Source organism: Oncorhynchus nerka, linkage group LG3 (assembly GCF_034236695.1).
Source record: "Oncorhynchus nerka isolate Pitt River linkage group LG3, Oner_Uvic_2.0, whole genome shotgun sequence".
Lineage (NCBI taxonomy): Eukaryota > Metazoa > Chordata > Actinopteri > Salmoniformes > Salmonidae > Oncorhynchus > Oncorhynchus nerka.
The window spans coordinates 17,757,184-17,780,060 of record NC_088398.1 but is presented as its reverse complement, the minus strand read 5'-3'; the positions used below and the strand labels follow the sequence as shown (position 1 = coordinate 17,780,060).

The 22,877-nt window shown below is 42.0% G+C and overlaps 1 protein-coding gene across 3 annotated transcripts; it reads left to right on the top strand.

Moving 5' to 3' along the window:
- Positions 1-986: 986 nt before the first annotated feature.
- LOC115103076 (CREB-regulated transcription coactivator 2-like) lies at positions 987-22,833 on the top strand. Of its 3 annotated transcripts, none has more exons than XM_029623703.2 (14): positions 987-1,222; positions 4,709-4,810; positions 5,019-5,129; positions 5,342-5,403; positions 6,495-6,563; positions 6,971-7,071; positions 7,267-7,293; positions 7,439-7,568; positions 8,480-8,718; positions 10,450-10,928; positions 11,623-12,141; positions 17,298-17,372; positions 17,512-17,713; positions 17,971-22,833. In XM_029623703.2, the coding sequence occupies exons 1-14, from the start codon at positions 1,049-1,051 to the stop codon at positions 18,168-18,170; spliced, it is 2,490 nt and encodes an 829-aa protein (XP_029479563.1). In that variant the 5' UTR covers positions 987-1,048; the 3' UTR covers positions 18,171-22,833. The 3 variants fall into 3 exon arrangements, with proteins under 3 accessions (XP_029479563.1, XP_029479557.1, XP_029479571.1); XM_029623697.2 differs by having other exon boundaries at positions 7,267-7,317; XM_029623711.2 differs by lacking the exon at positions 6,495-6,563 and having other exon boundaries at positions 7,267-7,317.
- Positions 22,834-22,877: the final 44 nt, after the last annotated feature.

The following is a 22,877-nucleotide window of genomic DNA, read 5'->3' as shown; positions in this document are numbered from 1 at the left end:
TACATAAACAATGACATACTTCACAGACAGCTTTCTGTATACCGTGATGTGGTCAAAATTACTGAATTAAAAAAGGAAATATTAGCACTTTTGAGTAATTTATAACTCCTGGATTGATATTATAGCAATCCTAATGTTATTCTGGCTGTGAAATCTGACTAGCAGTGTCCTGAATTGTACACAGAACATTTGTTTGTTCAGTAGTATGACTGCCTAGCCCCTGCATAAACATAATAAGAGCATATACAGCTGGCTATTACTTTAAATCCTTAAAAAGCTAAATGGAGTGTTTGCTCTTTGTCAGAGCCTTACATTGAGATCAACATATAGGCCCTTATTTCACTGCCATGTGGTGAGAAAGCTTTGAGATATAGTCCTCTATCTTGTAAAACTTGAGTTTGAATAATTGAAATGGCTGCTCTTGTTTTTATGTTCACTTTTAAACCAGGACTTGTTTAGCTGTACCTGGTTGACTGATTAAAAGTAATCTGAAATACTTTTCAACATGTTGCCTAGTTATTTTTCCCCTGGAGAGTGATAGGATTTGTGATGAGTACGATAGTGATCAGACAACCAGTGTGGCAGTGTATTTTACGACTGAATAATCTTGTTTATATGCAGCCCTTTTCTTTGAGGAAACCAACCAATACAATAGTTAACGTTTTTTAATCAATATCCAAAATATCCATTATACAGAACTGTAATTTCTGTATTGATCTAGCCTTATATATAAAAAATAAATAAAAATAAACTACATGTCCCAGATTGCGTTTGGGCGCTCTGACTTTCTCCTCCCACAGGTCAGATGGTTTCGACTAGCTAGTTACCACAGACAAAGTAAAAATGGGCTTTATCGTACAAATTCATGAAAACAAAAAATAGCTTTTTGGTCTTCGTTTAAGGTCAACTGTGTTGTTCATGTTAGGTTTAAAAAACATTTTAAGATAAATTGTAGAAATAGGCGGCCCTTATCACTTTGTGGCTATGGTAACTAACGTTCGTGACGACCAAGTCAGATCATCCCACTGCGTGAAGTCGTTTGGCAAAGATGTCTGCTACGGATGTAGGCGCTTGTGGACCCGGAGCAGGACCCAGTTCGGGTGCTGGGTCCGGGGCATCAAACCCTCGAAAATTTAGCGAGAAAATAGCTCTACATACCCAACGTCAGGCTGAAGAAACTGCCGCTTTTCAGGAGGTTATGATGGACATCACCTCCACCAGGGTAAGTCGGAGGGGGGAGGCAAGAGAGGAAAGCTGGAGTAAGTATAGGCCCGGGGCTTGTCAAGAGGGTAAACAAAAAAATAAGAACATTATAAACTAATATAACGTTAGCCAGCTAACTAACTCTAGCCAAGAATGAACGTTATCCACGATTTGCCTTTTATCTGTTGGAGTTTGAATGTCTAGTTATTTCACCTAACGTTAACTAGCTAACTACGATGTTGATTGCTATCTTATCTAACTTGTCAAAAGTGTCATGCGAACCAGCTAGCTAGTTAACTAACGTTACCGTAAATAAACGAGTTAGCTAGCCCTGAGTTAGCCACCTGTGGCTAACTAGTATTTCAATTTCAGTAGCTAACGTTAACTAGTTAGTTACGTTACTTAACGTTAGCTAGCTAACTACTTAGCAAGCTAATGTTACGATACATTGTAGTTATAAACAACTTTTTAATATATTTTCGTTTCTCCTACATTTACAAACCAAACTACGTAAGAACTGCTGAATTGTGTGACTGGTTGATAACGCGGCAGGGTAGTGGTTAGAGCGTTGGACTAGTCACCGGAAGGTTGCAAGTTCAAACCCCCGAGCTGACAAGGTACAAATCTGTCGTTCTGCCACTGAACAGGCAGTTAACCCACTGTTCCTAGGCCGTCATTGAAAATAATAATTTGTTCTTAACTGTCTTGCCTGGTTAAATAAAGGTAAAAAAATAACGTTAGCTAGTTTGTCAAGTGAAGTGGTTCATAGTGGCTGCTGTCAACCAGAACAGATTGCAAACTCTTGGCATACTGCAACCAACTCAATTATTTTTCCACTGAGTTTAACATTCACAAAATGGTGTGTTTATAGGAACTCCACGGCTGTATTAATTACGCCGATTCTGATGCAAGCCGTTTACTCCAAACATTTTTTTTAACGAAAACGAGAGTTTCTATTGGACAAATTCCGGTAGGTCTTCCCCCGTTTTTCATCGTTTGCTCTGTTTGTGTACGTTTGGTTCTTAAACAGGTTTCCGTTGCAAGACAATGTATACACCCCAGAGTTTATTCTAAGGATCTTTCAATTTGAAGTAAATACGCTTGAACTGATTTTCAAACAGATACAAATTATTAATTTGGTTATTAATGAATTTATGAGCATCTTTTTTTGAACATTCAATCTTTTAGAAACATGTTAATGCCCACAATTTCCCCCCTCTACGAATAGCCTATACCTTTTGAGGTGAATGTGATGGAGACTGAGACGGAGGAATAGAAAGGAGAAGAGGGCAAATCAAAATCGGTGATTACATTTTTTTTAAACCTTTATTTAACTAGGCAAGTCAGTTAGGAACAAATTCTTATTTATAATGACTGCCAAACCCGGACGACGCTGGGCCAATTATGCGCTGTCCAATGGGACTCCCAATCATGACCAGATGTGATGCAGCCTAGATTCGAACCAGGGACTGTAGTGATGCAGTGCCTTAGACCGCTGCGCCATTCTGGAGCCCAAAGACTCACCCTCTCATAAATTGCATTGTTGAGCAGCACATTCAATGGCTGAAGTCTTGGCTCATCCCAACCGCTCATAACACCCTACTTCCTTCATTCACGGTAAATCCCCATTGCCATCTCAACCACTGCCTTTTCTGGGAATTCTGCTGAGTCTTGTCCTTTACAACCGTCCCATCTAATATACTCCAATCAGCCTAATAGCAAGGCAGGGGCACAGTTACCGGTAAATGGAGACGGAGCATGCTGCAAAACGTGTGTGTGTGTGTGTGTGTGTGAGAGCAGGCACGAACTATGCAGTAAAGTAGTACAGAATTACGCTGAGACTTCACTTTAAAATGTATGTCAAACAAAAACAATTGATTTCTAAGTTTAACAAACCATGCAATTCTATGCACAATGACTACTTTGAACAATTTACTCAGTAAATTAAAAACATCTAGTGGAAAAACTGTGCAGGTGCAAAGTTTGATAACAGAATTTCGGTAAATTCTCACTGAGTTTTATTCTGTTTCCAGACTTTGTATCTGCACAGTTCATCCTGTAAATGTGCTTTTGTAAAATGTTCAATGGAAATTGTTAAAACTAGTACTTGTGAATAGAGTTCTATGGTTTGTTAAACTTATAAATCAATGTTTTTTTTGTTTGGTATTAATCGGAGTCTGTGCGAATCTGTTACCATGGATTTGCCCACTTCCATTCATTTATTGTATTTATTCATCAGTTTGGTTGTACAGCCTGTATATGTGTGGAGAATTCATATTGTCACCAGTGTGATGAATACTGAAAGCTCTAGCTACTGTAATCCTATTCGCCTGTGGCTAGGCCTATGTAAAAGAGAGGGGATTGAATCTGCAGTAGGGGAAACAGCTTCACCTTCCGCCCCATGGTCGTTGTTATTGCATTTGTTTTGTTGACGAAGTGAAGGTGAGGAGCGTCACCCATCATAGTAAAACTTGTAGCACATACTCTGCTGTTCTATCACTGGTGCAGTGATGTCAGAGGGGAAAGAAACTGTTAACCTCTTTGTTGTAATATCGCAGTTTCACAATTAAGGATTCCAGCTTTAATGCTTTTGGGCATTTTTAGGTGGGTTTGTAAAATATGACACAGTAGGTCTATCTAATCTCTATTCTGGAACAGTAGTGGTTCATATTAATCAATTTCAGAAGGGAAGGGAACGTTGTAAGAGCAGATTTAATCTTATGTCCTATGAAGACCTTGTCTCATTGTTCTGCTGTCATAATATTTTACACTGCCAATGTCACAAAGGTACACAAAGCAGTATTTTCTCACTGTCACCTCGCTGGAAATGTTTTGTCCAACTTGAAATGTATTAGTTAACTCCTGGGTGTTATTATCAATATCCAATATGCTGGTGGGGATGTTGTTGCTTTGTGACTGTTTTCAAAGTTCTTATTTTTTTTGAAATAACAATTTAGCAGCTTTTCCTCAGTACGTGTGGTTTTCCCTGTGAATGATTGTCCATATCTTTTACAATGATGAACTCACTGCCCTCTGTTTTAAAGGTTGAGAGACTGCATGAAAGATGTCAGAGGCAGGACAGCACATTATAACATGTCAAGTTCTTACTCAAAAGAACAAGGTCTGAAAAGACACCAAGATGTTTGCCTGTGTCATTAATGAAAATGGCCAGACAGTGTCTTACTAAAAGAATGGGCCAGCTCATTTCAAACATTCTATTGTGACATAGGACAACCACAGCTTTGCAGGTGATAAAGCACACAACAACATTTACATTTACATTTAAGTCATTTAGCAGACGCTCTTATCCAGAGCGACTGGACAACAAACTCTTGATGATCTTGTTACCCATTTGATTATCTCAATCCACTGATGTGGCATCTTGTCTCTGTGTAGGCTATGCAGCAATCCAGCAGTGAAATATTTCAAGGACACACGTATTGTAGTTTGTCTTACAGAAGACATTAGGTATTCATAAAGTCTCCATTGCCTCTTTGTTCTCCAGATCCAGGCTCAGAAAGTGCGTCTGGCTAGAACCCAGGGCCCGTACTATGGGGGCTCCCTACCCAACGTTAATCAGATCGGCAGGAACCCAGGCGACTTTCAGGTGAGAGAGGCTCACCTTTTTTTTAAATCCTCAGTGTGTGGGTAGGTCCACATTAATATATAGCCTAAAAATCTATCCATACAATCACTTGACACCAATTTAAACACCATGGCATCTCTCCCTCTTCTCTTGCACCCCTCTTTATCCTCTCTCCCTTTCTGTTTCTCTGTTCTCCTAATGGTTTCTTTCATCTTTCCCCCTCTCTTAGGGTTTATTCCACTCTAACCTGGACTCCAGTCGCTCCACACGGCACCACGGCCTGGTAGAGCGGGTCCAGAGGGACAGACGCTTCATCTCCCCAGTGCGCCCCTACAGGAGAGTAAGTATCCTTCACAATACCTCTTAGACCAGAGTCTGGGAGGTATTCCACAAAGCACAATCTAGGAGCTAATCCAGAGTTTTGCTCTACTTAGGCAAAGGACTGCTTTGATAATATATTATTTAGTCATTTTCTATGTTGTGCTGACCAAATCCCTGATTGTGGATGAGAAGAGTAGATTTAGTTGTTGCCTTGACTTGTGTGCTCCTCAGGTGGACAGCTCTCCATACAACTCAGCCTATCTGTCCCCACCTCCGGACACCAGTTGGAGAAGGTAATGATCTAGAGTGGACCCCAATCTGCAGAGACATGGGTATCCCCAGGGAAGCCTGTTCATTTTTGATGTATCGTGCTTAGTTGTTTTTCTCTGCAGCATTATAGCTTGCTCTCAAGGTAACCATGCATACTAACGCAATTGGGACTGACTAACAAGACACCTGATTTTAGCTTTCCTTCATAGCCTCGAATTCAGTTGCTTTTCAGAACTTTTAGTTGTTTAACTTTCCCCACTTTCCTCCATTTTCTGGCATCTGAATACACTTACTCTTTTTTTCTTCAAGTTTTGGAAAGAAACTCCCACCGCTTTTCTCTTGCCAGTCCTCTTCTTTCTTTTCTTTCTTTTCTTTCTTTCTCTGCTAAATGGAAGAGGACATACTCTTTGAGAAAGGGAAGCTGGCTTTGACATGAAATTATGACTCTTACACACCTCCCAACAGTTCCACTTATCTTAATCTCTGCAAAAAGTAAAGGCATGTCGAGTAGACATATACATTTGCTTTGACACATGAATAAAATGAAGGCCGCTCTAAACCAGCGTTTCTCATCCCTGCTCGCTTGGATGCTGCACTTTGGGGAATGGCCTCCATTTATCAGGTGAATGGAGGGAGCTGCTCCTGAAGTTTGTTTATGGTGGAGTCGGCACAAGTCTGTCCGATTCTTTCCAGATCAGCACTGGAGTCTGGAAACACTGATAAACAGCCTCGTAAGCTCTACTGATGTGAACCAATCGCTGCAAGACCCCATTTTAGCAGAGAATTTAAGAACCTCTTTCATAATAGCCATTCTTACAGAAGCACATGAGCACACACATGCATGAGCGCAAGCTCACTCTTGTGAATGCATACATTTGTGCACATGAGCATGCAGTAACACACACCCAATATTCTCTGTATCCACCAACATGAGTGAAAAGTATCTATGGGATGGGCCATGTGTTCTGTAGAATGTCAATCTCCCTCTTTTCCTCCCTCTGTCTCTGCATCTCCTATGCTCACGGTTTGTCCCAAGCCTTCTATCTTTACATTACATTTTTTAAATTATCCTTCTTTGGAGATTAATGGCCATTTTTGTTGTTAATCACGAAAGGAACTGTTCGGGCAACTTCCCAGGAGACAAAAGCCAGTTATTTCGCCTCCCCACCATGGCACTCAACAGGTGAATCCCGCCCTCTCCATCTATCTTCTCTTCTCCCCCTCAACATAGGGCATCAACTTACTGTCCTGGGGAAGACATTAACAGATGATTGTGCCAGTGCGAGATGGCCATTCAAAGATCTTCCAAGAGCTTGTATATTTTATTTGTTGATCCTTTTTTATATTGAATGAATGTATATTTAAGACTGAGTTCCAACATATCATGGATGGAGTTAGTTTGTGGCTGAGTAGAAGTAAAAGTCAAGTGGTGATTGTCATGATGTGGTTACCGGAGGACTTTTCTAATGAGTCATGGATTGACTTGAGTTGTTGGTTCCTGTTTGGAGAATGTGTTTGTGGTTGATGTGGCAATGGAAAGAGACCCCCTGGATATATCTTTCTCCTCTCCTGATGCTTTTCTCTATGCAGGACCAACTCAGACTCTGCCCTCCACACCAGTGTGATGAACCCCCCTGCAGGAGACCCCTTCAGTGCTGGACACACATTCACCCTTCAGGGCAGACTCACAGGTGAGGACTCACTAAAGACTAAAACAAGAGCATGTGTTTTTAGTTAACAAATCGGAGTGGGAGTTGAGGGTTTGCAACTTAGATAAGTGTCTGCTAAATGACTATATTGTTATAATTGCTTAAGTGTGATTGTGCCTTAAGCCCATTCCCAGTTTGCCCCAGTGCTCTGACTTGTGTCTCTCTGTGCTCCTCCAGGCCAGAGTGAAGGAGAGGGGAGAAGAAGTGAGCCTAAAAGTCCCACTCGCTGTACACTAACAATTCTGTCCTACTTTAAACACACCACAAATAATCTTGACAATTGAAAGAAATCCTTGTGACCAGGAGACAGTGAATTGATTTCCTCAATCATGTTGTTTGTCACCCACAGTGTTTCCATACCCAGTTCCCCCCATTGAGGAGAACGTTCTGGATCAGGGCATACTGCTCAAGCCCTGGGACACCAAGAAGTTGCCCCTGTTGTCTTCTCGACCCAAGTCCTGTGAAGTTCCCGGTATTAAGTAAGTCAATCCTTCTAAAACACATCCAAGTCATTTCTACAGCTTTTCTCACAGGATAGAATAACTTATGTGGAAATGTCTGTGGCTTTTGAAGTTTGAACACAATTATCTACAGTAGTCTGTTTCAGTGGAGACACACGGTTATGAAAGCCTGCGATGTTGTGCATTAATGTAGACCTAATGTAATATGTCATTGCTGCTTACATTTAATGTAATTTGTTTAATTTAATGTGAATCAGCGATATATGGAGGGGAGTCTGATAGGAGACACAGTATTGTCCTATGGCTGGCGTGTGCCCTCAGGTATGACCAATTCATCCATAGCCGATTTTCTGTTGAACACTATCTGTTGCTGTAAAAGCCTCAGCTCAATCTCCATTTGTTCTCCATTGAAACAGCCATTTGAAATATCTTCCTCCGTTTTCAGCCTCTGTCTATCCTCCTCTTCTTGGTCATGACTAGCAGTCGGTGTAATCAGGGATGCAGAGGGCTGTTTGACATGACGTTACACTCCCCCGTAGCCTTTCCGTTGCTCATTATTTTATCTTTCTCTTATAGCTGGGGTTTAGATTGGAATGTGTGGAGTGGACGTTATTTTTCCCTCTCTTTCACTTGCTCTTTATCTCCCATTGTCTTTTTTTCCCCTTGTTCTCTCTCCTCTGTAATTTATTATCTCGTTCGCTTTCTCCCCTCGGTCTATTCTTCTGTTCTTTTTCTCTCTCTGTTTTCTCTTTCTTGCTGCGTGTGTCTGGAGGCTGATGTTGGGTGTGAGTCAGTTTAGTTCTTGGACACTGAGGTCACCCTATCTGTCTGGAAATCACACGCACCACAGTGTCTAATTCTTGCCGAATGTGAGAGACCACTGTGGTTTCTCTTGTCTTTCTAAATAGTTTCTCCATCTCCTCCTCCAGTATCTTCCCCTCCCCGGACCAGCACTCCAGCACCCCCCATGCCCCCTCAGCCCTGAACACGGGGGGCTCCCTGCCCGACCTCTCCAGCCTGCACTTCCCGTCGCCGCTACCCACCCCGCTGGACCCAGACGAGCCGGGCTACCCTTCGTCCCTGAGTGGGGGCAGCAGCACTGGCAACCTGGCCACTACCCTCACCCAGCTGGGTATTAATGCCAGCAACGCCTTCCGCCACTTGCCAGGTACGGGGAGGGGCGGTGGGACAGAGGCTGAAGAGTGTGTGTGCTATTGTATCCCATGTTGATCTTCAGCACCTCTCTCTTGCGTGTATGTTCGTGTGTGCTCTCATGCAGGCATGCTAGGAACAATACAACCCTTTCTGTCACACAAGCTAAAATGTCTAAGTTGTGAATCAAACGGAGGAAGCTAGTGGGTGTTTGTGCAAGAGGGAGACAGGCCGATATTCATTTAGGTGGGTGCGTGTAAGATTTATTTAGAAAGTGAAACTGGAGGTTAAGTGCAGGGCTGTGCATTCGGAAGAAGTAGCTGTCCTAGGGCCCTAAAAAATCCCTGATGCAGAGAACGTGGACAGAATCAGATAATCTAGACAATAAAATGTAATTCAACAATGTAAAAAAAAAATGTATTGAACTTAGTAGGGAGTCAACGAAATGTAGTGAAAATGAATTAATTTGCCCAGGTTTATCATAAGACATGACCAGAATGCATCAGTGATTTGTATTTCCTGCAACTTTCTGAAGAGGCAACGAGAATTCCCCCGTCTGTGTATGTGCGGTGCACGCAGTTACCACTTTGTGTAAGCTGTTAGCGATGATGCTAATGAAAACAGTCTTCTGGTAGATGGAAAGACTTTCCCAAAAACCTTCTAAATTAAATGTTAACTGCAAAGCCTATGCCTACCTGGCAGAAGGATATCATGATTATTTGCATCAATCCAGTGGGTGTTTGTTTTTCAAAATCTATCATAACAAGAACACAGCTGAACAGCCTCTTGCTAGGTGTGCGCTGGATTTAAAGGGTAACTACACTCAAAAGTTCCCCCAAAAATTCCCAGACCTCAAAAGTCGTCTCCTTATGTGGTTTAAGCATTGTTGTGGGGAAAACGGAGACCTGGAAAATCTCTACGGAATTTGGGTAAGAAATTAAACAGATTTTATATGGCCCTACTGACCTTAGCTGTGTTGAGGTGATTTGGCCGACCACACACTTCAGTCTAGAGGCAAGGCCTAGGGTGCATGTCAATAGTCTGAGGTGGCTTGCTCTTCTCGTCTTGTCTCTTCGTCACTGATGGAAACAGGTGAAAACAGTATGGTGAATGCTTACCAGATATTTGCTGTTATTCTATTTCTTTCACATCAGTACAAATTAAGGATAGGAGACAATGAAAGGAAACCTAGTTTGACTCTTGAGATGCACCCTGCAGCTCAGGACCTCTTCAGGGGACTGAGCTAGCGTTATACCTCCTGATATGATCGCCAGGAGACAAACTGTTTCAATACATCTTCAGTGAATTTTGATGTTCGTAGTCTTCTATACTAAACAAAAATATAAAGATTTTAGTTAGTTCATATAAGGAAACCAGGCAATAGGAATTTATTTCAATCAATGGATTTTACATGACTGAGAATACAGATATGCATCTGTTCCTCACAGATAGTCCCTTTAAAAAAGGGTTGGGGCGTTGCCTGTTGATTGTGGCCTGTACAATTTTGTCCCACTCCTTTTCAATGGCAAACAAATTTGTTTGCAAAGTTTGAGAGACATAAGCTTTTTGTGTGTATGGAACATTTCTGTGATCTTTTATTTCAGCTCATGAAACATGGGACCAAAACTTTACATATTCTTGTCCAGTGTATTATGTACGCATTACCATAACTTTCCACACCAGGACTGAAAATGCGTGTTTTATTTAGCTATATATTCTGATCTGTTTATTTGTCTTATTTGAACAGGTCTCCTGGCATCTCTTCAGGGCACTCTCAGTAACCCCTCCTTGCAGTCCTCGCTAAGCAACCCCAACATCCAATCATCTCTCAGTAGCCACTCCTTCCCCAACTCCCTCAGCTCCACCTCCTTGCACTCGTCGCTTAGCAACCCGTCCCTGCAGTCCTCCCTTAGTTCCTCCCCCTCCCTTCAGTCTTCCCTCAGCAACCAATCCCTGCACTCCTGCCTCAGCAACTCCTCCCTGAGTGGCCAGTCCCTCCAGACCGCAGCCAGTAACCCTAGTTACAGTAGCGGGGTGGGAGGGTCCGGCTCGTGCGCCTCTTATTCGCCATTGTTAACTAGCCAGGGGCAGTCGCCTCTCAGCACGTCGCCACGGAGACTAGCTCAGCTCTCCCCTCTGATCCAACCCATGGGAGGGGAGTCTCGCCGGCACCACTCCAAACAGTTCTCCCCCACCATCTCTCCTAACTTGTCCTCCATAACACAGGTAATGTCTACCTACGTTCTCCTTTTACCATGACTTAATCACAGGCCAGAATAAGCACTGCCCTGGGGTTGGGCAGTATCCAGATGTTTATACCTTCATGCCGTTCCTGTGCTGTACACAAAACAAATAGATGTCAGGGATCTTGATCCAGCAGGGGATTTGTCTCTGCTGTAACCAAGAAGATTGATCTTGCAAGCTAGCCACTTAGTTAGCCAAAAGAGCCTGACTAGATGTTAATTACTTCTCTCTCTGGTTGGAACTATGCTATGCCAGAATGTGGACGCCACGGAGCCGGCGCGAGATATGGCTCGGAAAACGTACATCTATCCAGGAATAGGAGATGGCGCTGTACTTCTAATTATGATGAATCGAGAAGATTGAAATACTGCTAGTTTTTAAGTAAACTGCCCTTTTCGTCAGCATGCAAGGGTAGCTAATGCTGTTTTATCTATTAACCTAGTGCACAAGTTGACTGTAGGTGTTTATTTAAAAATAACAAGTATTCAAATTGATGAAAAAACTAACTCAATTGTTTTGACGTATTGAAAATCATGCCATGGGTATTTCAAAAATACCCCAGTATATAGTTTATACTGTATCCAGCTCAAGCCTACATGGCACCATAACATTGGCTGACCTGCATGCCAATTGAGTTTGTATTCCATTTCCAATCAATGTGTTTATCTCCTCCCAGGGCGTCCCTCTGGACACCAGCAAACTGCCCATGGACCAGAGGCTCCCTCCCTACCCCTTCAGCCAACCCCAGCAGCAGCTTCATCAGCCAGGTCCTCCAACATCCCAGCAGGCCTCTCAGGCAGGACAACAGCTCTCCCAGCCGTCCGTGGTACTACAACAACAACAACAACAACAACAACAGCAGCATCAACACCATCAGCTGCATTTGCAATACCAGCTGCACCAGCAGCAACGTGCCCAGTCTCAGCAGGCCCTCCAGCAGCTGCACCTGCAGAACCTGCGCAATGTCCAGAACCAGCAGCAGCATAGGGTGTCAGTCAAAATTGAGAAGCAGGGTGAGCAGGGCCAGAACTCCCAGTGCCTGCAGATGCAAGACCTCCAGTCGACCCAGCAGCAGCAACAACAACAGGACCAGCAAGACCAACAGCAGCAGATGGAGCAGCAAAGGCAGCAGGGAAGTCTTCCCCAGCTGCAGCACATCAGCCACTCCCTGGCCACAGACCTGGGCCTCTACAACGTGAGTGGAGTCAGTGCCAGCCCATACACACAACACACTCATGCCAATTGGCCGAATAAAGCCACAATTTCCTCTGTCCTCCTACTATCGGTCCGTCACGGTTAACCTACCTCACCACTCTGGGACAGAGGGGCATGACAGCCAGCGTGGGCTGTTTTAAAGCAAGCGCAATGTTGTGATAGAAACTGAGGTCAACTAGAATGATCCGGATGATGTAATCATCTGCACATCTATTATGAAGAACATAACAAGTGTCAGCCTGATGGCTTCTGGTCACACCAGGACATATTTTAAGAGTTCACTCTGTCATCTAACTAGAATTAGCTCACTATTTTGTATTGTATATTTATATAATCAGCTGATTTATTTATACATTTGGCCATGCAAATTCGTGTGTGACATCCTCAAGTATCAAATAGTATAATATCTTTATCTCTTTACAAATGACACATTACTCTGCTGTCATGGGATATACAGTACCAGTCAAAAGTTTGGATTTTTTCTTCATTTTTACTATTTTCTACATTGTAGAATAAAAATTGTAAACAAATCTTAATCTATTTTATATTTAAGATTCTTCAAAGTAGCCACCCTTTGCCTTGATGACAGCTTTGCACACTCTTGACATTCTCTCAAACAGATTCATGAATGCATTTCAATTTGTTAAAAGTGAATTTGTGGAATTTCTTTTCAGTTGTTGTGACAAGGTAGGGATGGTATACAGAAGATAGCCCTATCTGGTAAAAGACCAAGTCCATATTATGGCAAGAACAGCAAGTAAGCAAAGAGAAACGACAGTCCATCATTACTTTAAGACATGAAGGTCAGTCAATAGGGTACATTTCAAGAACTTTTAAAGTTTCTTCAAGTGCAGTCACAAAAAACATCAAGCTTTATGATGAAGCTGGCTCTCATGAGGACCGCCACAGGAAAGGAAGACCCAGAGTTACCTCTGCTGCAGAGGATACTAAAGGACATCAATAATAAGAAGAGACTTGCTTGGGCCAAGAAACACGAGCAATGGACAATAGACCGGTGGAAATCTACTTGGGTCTGATGAGTCCAAATTTGAGATTTCTGTGTCTTTGTGGCACGCAGAGTAGGTGGAAAGATTCTCTGCATGTGTGGTTCCCACCGTGAAGCATGGAGGAGGAGGTGTGATGGTGTGGGGGTGCTTTGTTGGTGACACTGTCTGTGATTTTAGAATTCAAAGCACACTTAACCAGCATGGCTACCACAGCATTCTGCAGCAATATGCCATCCCATCTGGTTTGCACTTGGGAAAAGGGGATATCTAGTGAGTTGTAAAACTAAATGCATTCAACCGAAAATGTGTCTTCCGCATTTAACCCAACCCCTCTGAATCAGAGATGTGCGGGGGGGGGCTGCCATAACCGACATCCATGTCTTCGGTGCCCGGTGAACAGTGGGTTAACTGCCTTGCTCAGTGCCAGAACGACAGCTTTTTACCTTGTCAACTCAGGCTTTGTGGGACTATCATTTGTTTTTCAACAGTACAGTGACCCAAAACACACCTCCAGGCTGTGTAAGATATATATTTCACCACAAAGGAGAGAGATGGAGTGCTGCACCAGATAATCTGGCCTCCACAATCACCCAAACTCAACCCAATTGAGATGGTTTGGAATGAGTTAGACCGCTGAATGAAGGAAAAGAAGCCAACAAGTGCTCAGCACACAGTTGAAGTCGTCGGAAGTTTACATACACCTTAGACAAATGCATTTAAACTCAGTTTCACAATTCCTGACATTTAATCCAGGAAAAAAATCCCTGTTTTAGGTCTGTTAGGATCACCACTTTATTTTAATAATGTGAAATGTCTGAATAATAGTAGACAGAGTGATTTATTTCAGCTTTTATTTCCTTCATCACATTCCCAGAGGGTCAGAAGTTGACATACACTCAATTAGTATTTAGTAGCATTGCCTTTAAATTGTTTAACTTGTTATGGCTGCAATCCCGATATCGGGATAAGTGTCATCAACAACCGCTGAATAGCATAGCGCTACATACAATAAATATTACTATAAATATTTATATTCATGAAATCACAAGTGTAATATAGGAAAACACAGCTTAGCCTTTTGTTAATCCACCTGTCGTGTCAGATTTTTAAATTATGCTTTACAGCGAAAGCAATCCAAGCGTTTGTGTAAGTTTATTGATCGCACAATAAAACATTGAGTACACTTAGCATCAGGTAGCTCGGTCACGAAAATCAGAAAAGCAATCAAATTAATCGTTTACCTTTGATCTTTGGATGTTTTCACTCACGAGACTCCCAGTTACACAACAAATGTTGTACCTCCGTTTGTTTGTCGCGTTAGGTTCAGAAATCCACAGGAAAGAGTGGTCACGACAACGCAGACACAAATTCCAAATAGTTTCCATAATGTCCACAGAAACATGTCAAACATTTTTTATAATCATTCCTCAGGTTGTTTTTAAAATATATAATCGATAATATATCAACCGCAAATATCTTTCACAGTAGGAGAGGGGAAAACAATGGGTGTCCAAATTCTGTTGCACGAGCAAAACTCATGTGACCACTTGACGTGATGTTATCGTTCTGGCTCATTTTTCAAAATAAAAGCCTGAAACTATGTCTGAAGACTTGACACTTTGAGGAAGCGATAGGAAAAGGAATCTGGTTCATATCCCTTTAAATCCAGCAAAGGGAGGCTATGGAACATGGAGATTTCAAAATAGAAGCCACTTCCTGTTTTGATTTTCCTCAGGGTTTCGCCTGCAATATCAGTTCTGTTATACTCACAGACAATATTTTCACAGTTTTGGAAACTTTAGTGTTTTCTATCCAATACTACTAATAATATGCATATTAGCATATATTAGCATCTGAGACTGAGGAGCTGGCCGTTTTACAATGGGCACCTTTTCATCCAAGCTACTCAATACTGCCCCCCTGCAGCCATAAAAAGTTAACTTGGGTCAAACATTTCGGGTAGCCTTCCACAAGCTTCCCACAATAAGTTGGGTGAATTTTGGCCCATTCCTCCTGACAGAGCTGGTGTAACTGAGTCTGGTTTGTAGGCCTCCTTGCTCGCACATGCTTTTTCAGTTTTTGATGGCCACTCCAATACCTTGACTTTGTTGTCCTTAAGACATTTTGCCACAACTTTGGAAGTTTTCTTGGGGACATTGTCCATTTGGAAGACCCATTTGCGACCAAGCTTTAACTTCACAGTAGGAGAGGGGAAAACAATGGCTGTCCAAATTCTGTTGCACGAGCAAAACTCATGTGACCACTTGACGCGATGTAGACCTCTACTGATGTCTTGAGATGTTGTGTCAATATATCCACATACTTTCCCTACCTCATGATGCCATCTATTTTGTGAAGTGCACCAGTCACTCCTGCAACAAAGCACCCCAGCAACATGATGCTGCCACCCCCGTGCTTTACGGTTGGGATGGTGTTCTTTGGCTTGCAAGCCTCCCCCTTTTTCCTCCAAACATAACGATGGTCATTATGGCCAAACAGTTCTATTTTTGTTTCATCAGACCAGAGGACATTTCTCCATAAAGTACGATCTTTGTCCCCATGTGCAGTTGCAAACCATAGTCTGGCATTTTTATGGCGGTTTTGGAGCAGTGGCTTCTTCCTTGCTGAGCAGCCTTTCAGGTTTTGTCGATATAGGGCTCGTTTTACTGTGGATATAGATATAGATACTTTTGTACCGGTTTCCTCCAGCATCTTGACAATGTCCTTTTGCTGTTTTTCTGGGATTGATTTGCACATTTCGCACCAAAGTACGTTCATTTCTAGGAGACAGAATGCATCTCCTTCCTGAGCGGTATGACGGCTGCGTGGTCCCATGCTGTTTATACTTGCATACTATTGTTTGTACAGATGAACGTGGTACCTTCAGACATTTGGAAATTGCTCCCAAGGATGAATCAGACTTGTGGAGGTCTACAATTATTTTTATGAGGTCTTGGCTGATTTATTTTTATTTTTCCCATGGTGTCAAGCAAAAAGGAGTTTGAAGGTAGGCCTTGAAATACATCCACAGGTACACCTCCAATTGACTCAAATGATGTCAATTAGCCTATCAGACGCTTCTAAAGCCATTACATAATTTTCTGGAATTTTCCAAGCTGTTTAAAGGCACAGTCAACTTCTGACCCACTGGAATTGTGATACAGTGAATTATATGTGAAATCTGTCTAAACAATTGTTGGAAAAATTACTTGTCATGCACAAAGTAGATGTCCTAACCGACTTGCCAAAACTATAGTTTGTTAATAAGAAATTTGTGGAGTGGTTGAAACACTTAAGTTGGAATCAATAAAACTTGTTTATGTAAACTTCCGACTTCAACTGTATGTGGGAACTCCTTCCAGACTGTTGGAAAACCATTCCAGGAAAACCTCATGAAGCTGTTTGAGAGAATACAAAGCTGTCATCAAGGCAAAGGGTGGCTACTTTGAAGAATCTCAAACATAAAATATATTTTCATTTAACACTTTTTTTGGTTACTACATGATTTCTTATTTCATAGTTTTGTGTTCACTGTCTACAATGCAGAAAATAGTTAAAAATATAGAAAAACCCATGAATGAGTAGGTGTTCTAAAAAGAAATTGACTGGTACTGTATTTATTAAACAGAACTTGGGCTATTCAGGAGGCCTTATTATAACCTCTGCTCAATAATTTCCTTCTTGATGCTTCACATTTCCTGGACCTGTATAGTTTCTCAATACATTTCCAATGCTCACTCAAGTCGGCTCCATAACTAGCCACTGGAGATTGTTTCACAACTTCCTTCTGACAGATGACGTCATTGAACATGCGCACAAGTTTATTTCGCTGCAGAATGTGCTGGGTGGAACTTGAGAGGGGACGCTGATGTCATGCCCAAGTGAGGTGAAATGGATCCTGGGCTCTGTTGTTGAATGGCTCTATTAATAGCAGTCCAGAGAGCAGACTATCTTTGTGTGCTGGGGGGTTGTGACATTGGCACCACAGTGAAATTGGCCTGTAGGATGTAGCATCAATGAAGCCCCACTTCATTACTACAATACATATTGTAGGTGATGTTACTCAACATAACTTGGTATGACGTGTTGTTCTGTCTTTACACTAAAGTACCTGTGTTTTGTGTTGTAGGACACATTACTGTTAAACTCTCTGTTGAATGATCCCTACCTGGGCCTGCAGATCGCCTCCAGACAGAACCAGCAGGTATACTATTTCTGCAGGCACTTTATTTCTCTCTGGCTCATATTTATATTGACTACTGCACCTCTGCTTTCATTGCTGAGTTCTGTTATACTGTATTTGTTTGCCTGAGTTCACGTTTGGTGTTTTGTTCCCGTCTCAGTTCAACATGGAGACTCCGGGAGACAGCCTGTCATTCAACCATGGTGGCTTGGGCTGTGGGAGTGGTGGAAAGGACCAGGAGGAATCCTACCACTCCAACCATGGCTTCCTGGAGCTCCACGATTCAGGGGATAGGCAGCACCTTAACAACCAGAACTTTGGGGGAGAGGGATGCCACAACGTCCCTAACATCATCCTCACAGGTGAGATATGGGCTACCACTTCGGCTATTTCTCCCTTGTAGGAGAGGAATGCTTTCCTACAACTAACACTAATCCTGAGTGGCTCAGTGGGTAGAGTATGGCACTTACAATGTCAAGGGTTGTGGATTCGGTTCCTGCTGGGGCCACCCATTCGAAAATGTATGCGCACATGACTGTAAGTCCCTTTGGATAAAAGCGTCTGCTAAATGGAACATTTATTATTATGTATTACTAGCCCTCTTTTCTTTCTTCACCAGGAGACAGTTCGTTGGGCCTCTCCAAGGAGATCGCCAGCGCACTGTCCCACGTGCCAGGGTTTGAGATGGACTCCTTTGCCCTGGATGACCCCCTCAGGATGGACCCTCTGGCCCTTGAAGGGCTGGGCATGCTGGATGGGGACCTCATGCTGACCGACCCCGCCGTGGAAGACTCCTTCCGCTCCGACCGCCTCAAGTGACCCCCCCCCCCCCGGCCTGGAGTGGATACTGAGGAGTACGGAGGGAAGGGGCTTGGAACAACCCCGGGCTGAAGCAGAACAGGTGGGGTTGAGCCCTGCTTTGCTTCCCCCTCCTTGGTGATTGACCCAACCACAGGATCTGCGAATACGAGGTCAGGTGGGAGGTTTTGGACAGTCTAGTGCAGTGTTCTCTGACTGGTCCTGGAGAGAAACTGGGGAGCAGGCTTTTGATCCACCATAGTACTAATATACCTTTCAAATAATCAGCTAATCACAGTCTTCAATCTGGACCTTGATTATTTGAATCGTGTGTGTTAGTCCTGGGCTTGAATAGAATTCTACATGCTCTCCAGGGCCAGAGTTGGAGGCACCTGGTCTAGTGGGGACGTCTCCACATGCTTTTTGCGAGGTGATGTGGGGAAGGTTGGAGGACAGGACTGACATGTCAGTGGTGGAGCAAGTTTGTTAAAGGTTCTTTCCGCTACATCCAGGCATTTATCGAAAAAACGCACTTATGATGCTTAAGAGAAAAAAAGAAAATATCGGCATTAGCTTGTACGAGTCTTATCTGCATGTAAACAAATGCACTTCGGATAATGCATAAATGCAGGGATCACGCATGAGGTCAGTTACACTTGAAAATGCCGTCTTGAAAACCATGCAATATGCATTCTATAAGACAGGACTTTTCCGACTGGTATTTTGGCTTTGTCTGTCGGTGTTCCATCATTCCAACGCCAGTATGGGGAGGCTGGAATATCAGCTACGTTTGCCATCATTCTACTGCAAGAACATACAGTAGATCTGGGGTATTTTCTGGATTACATCAACCCAACCAACCAGAGTTCAACCAATAGTGGCCAATTGACATGTCATTAAGTGTTTCTGTTTTATTTAAGTTTGGTGAAGGTAATTCAATGGCGGACCTTGCTAGCTATAGTTCAGATAGAGTTCAGTGTTTCAATGGACAAAGAGAAAGTGTGTTTTTGGAGAGGTGACTTTCTCAGTCCCTTGGGACAAGTTGGCACTTACGGGGCCATTTTAGTGTCTGGACAGCATATTCGTCTGTAAGATTATCACTGTCTGTGTTCTAGACCCAGCTAAATTGACCTTTCTCATTTGACGTCTGTTAACTCGAATCGTCTTGATCGTGCCGAATCTAAAAAATAACTAAATCGATCGTCTAAGGATATTGTCCTCCTATTGAATCAAGTAGTCCTTAGAGTTCATTATCCTGTCTATTAAAAACAACACATAAAATAACACATTTCACTGCACCTATCTGGTGTATGTGACAAACATTTGTGTATGTATTTGTTTTTATATATGTCCCAACATGGCAGCTGTTGCCATTCTGCCAGCCTGCTTCTATACCATGGAGCTTCTCTGTAAGTTTAAGCCGTGGACCTTTTGCTATGTACCACCTCTGTGTGCCTGCTATCCTGCTAGCTCCCCCTTAGATCTTAGACCTACCCTTTTCTACACATTCCCTTTGAAGCAACTAGGGACTGTTTGTATTTAAATGTGTACTATTCACAAAGTGTCTGCCTTCCATCAAGAGAATTGGCATTGTTGACATGAAAAAGAAAGAGGGGACAAAAGCCCTCAATACATTTCAATGACATGAGTTGTATGTTTTATCATTGAGTAATTGGGAAACGACAAGGCCAAAACCATGTGAATGCATAGCAACATTTTTGCCATAGTATGTATTGTAACTGTTATTACTATCCTAAGGCCTTGGAGCTTTAGTGTCCGTTTTAGTCAGGTAATCCTAGCCACTGTGATTGACACCTCTAACCCCTCCCACCTGCTGCACCTGTCTTGCCACAGCAAGGGCCATAGCCAGATTATAGTAACATATTTTTATGTAACAAAGTAGTTATTACTATGAAGTTTTATTTTTTAATTAAAGGTGGTCTTTGTATATAAATGTATAAATAACTGAATATATTTAAGAAGAGAAGCCGTTTGGTTCCGCAACACCCTGAAACCGGTTGCATGATTTGAAAAGCAACATATTCTGAACAATGTAGTCCATTTGCTATGCAAAATGTTCTTGTGCATGTCTTGTGACTGTCTGGGAGTTGTCAAATACAAATTTTCAGATAGTACATTTGCATCATACTATTGTAGCGAAAATACATTTTTTGTAAAATATTTTTTTGCGTTTTTAAATTGTCATTTTGCTTTGGTGACAATTTGATATTGGTGTCTAAAGACTACTGTAAGTTTGACATTGTGTGGCAGCAACAGGATGTTAGAGCGCTTGAGATAATATCGTTTAACTTTCATAATGACAAAGATTATGGAAATCAGCCCTTCTTTCCAGTGTGGACTGAAAGAGGCCATGTTTGACAGACTTAATAAAACACAAGTTTTGCTACTTGGATATAGAAAGCTGTATGCAACTGTTACATCATAGATTGGTGGTAACATCCATCCTAAAATGAAGTAGTGCTGTTCTGAAATTGTGCTAACGTAGAGTTTAACCCCCTTATTGACAGATATTGAAGTACCTCTAATTACCGGTGTGCTTTATTTCTACCATATTGCTTTTACACTGATCATATGAGCCAAATGCAAATCTGTTTTGACAGGGAGTGGTGGTTGAAGTGGTTTGAGTATCAAACCTATGGAAAAACCTATTCACTACGGCCTCCTATCCAACAGTAATAGTGTGGGTTTGCAAAGTCCCCTTTTACCACTGTGAGCCAACGTTGTGCCTTGGTGTATATCTTGCTTCTTACTAGGCTGGTGGTATTGGCAAGCCCACAAGTCGTTTTGAAGAGCCATAATAATGTATTTCCAATTTAGCCATTAATGAGGGGAGGTATAAAAATAAAGTTAGCGTGAAAATCATATTTGAAAGTGTTTCTGCATTGCTTAGTCCTGTGTTCCCTATTTTCTGTGGCATGTTTCCTGTATTTTCTGATTTTATTTAGTACTGCACTGTGGACCATTCCCAACCAAAACTGAAAATATTATTTTGAAGTGATATTTTAATTGATAGGCTATATAATGGAGATTTGATTGAGGCTTTTTTAAATTGGACTGAAGAGTGGATGAAATGTCTTCTCTGTTTAGAAGGAATCATGTAAGTGTGGGTAGTATATTTTGGATTTGGTCTGAATGGTATTCTGATGAAGTACCAGTTAATTTCAGTGTCAGCGCTGGCAGTTGACTCGAGAGGTGTGATGATTATATGATCTCCATCTTCACCTGGTGTGAGAACAGACATGAAATGCAGAGAAAGTCATTTTACTGTTATTCTGCACATTGTCATTTGAAAATCCAAGAGCACGCCCGCCATGCCCGCCATTGGTAGTCCTGCTTGATTAGTCCAGGGTGAAGCATGTTTGCTCTACCAGTTGTTTGATTTCGAATCTGTGACAATGTTACGCAATGCCTCAGAGAAATATAAGTCACTTTTCTTCAGGTTATTATTATATTTAAATAAAAACGTTTTTTTTTTTTTTTACTAGGCAAGTCAGTTAAGAACAAATTCTTATTTACAATGACGGCCTAACCCGGCCAAACCCTAACGACGCTGGGCCAATTGTGTGCCGCCCTAAGGGACTCCCCATCACGGCCGGTTATGATACAGCCTGGAATCAAACCAGGGTCTGTAGTGACGCCTCAAGCACTGTGATGTAGTGCCTTAGACCGCTGTGCCACTCGGGAGCCCAAAATTATCATGTGTATCCAAAAGTTTGATTATGTACACTGCAGTTTTTTTTGCTGCGAAAAGGAGCAATAATTGCTCATGGTTTCCCCCTCTGCATTAGTTAGTTATACCAAGTGAATTTGTCTCACATCTTGGCAATTCTTCACAGCTGCAATTTGATGCTTCAGCTGTCATGCCTTTAGAAAGCAATAATAATGTGGTCGTTTTGTAGGCACTAACAGAGCTAGGCTATGGAGAAATTATTTTTGGGTTTGTTTTGATAAACACATCAGGTCTGTGTGGAGAACACAGGCTTGGGAGATCTTATGTTTTGTTCTATGAGATCATCTATCACCATGTCATTTTTTTGTTGTAAATTTTGAAGCATTTATGTAATCAAAATAGGCTTCATAATTCATAAAGGTTGTGTTCATAGACATATCTCATTGAACGAAACATAGAAAGTCATCAAAGCATGTGTTAACCTCGGACCTTATTTTCGGAGTTTATCCCCAAACCACATTAATTTCCTCCATAGGAACGGCTGAACGAACCTGAGGCTTAATTTCCGATTTTTAAGACTACAAGGAGGCTGCGCTAACAACTTCATTGATCTCTCAGTATCTGTGTTATGCAGTAACGTTGTAGTTGAAGACCATGCACGGCAATAACATTGCCAGTAGGGGTTGCTGTTGAACAGTGAAGCTATGTGTGATAGGGATCAGTCAGATGGCCATATTAATTGCTGTGTTATTGTTCAGTGAATTCTACGGTTGTAGTTAACGTTTTTGCTTCATGTTTAGGGTCAAAACCATATGTATTTTGCGTTTTCAGAGTAATTACATTTAAATGTTTATTTTAAACTTGTAATATCCAGGGAACCCATCGATGTTGTAAATAATGTTCCTAAACCACTGTGCATCTTAAACCTAACAAGAAAATATTTGTACCTTTTCACATTATTTTACAAAAAATAAAGCAAAAAATCCTGTCAAAGGCTGGTTTTATATTGTATTATTATCCGCGTTGTCATAACAGAT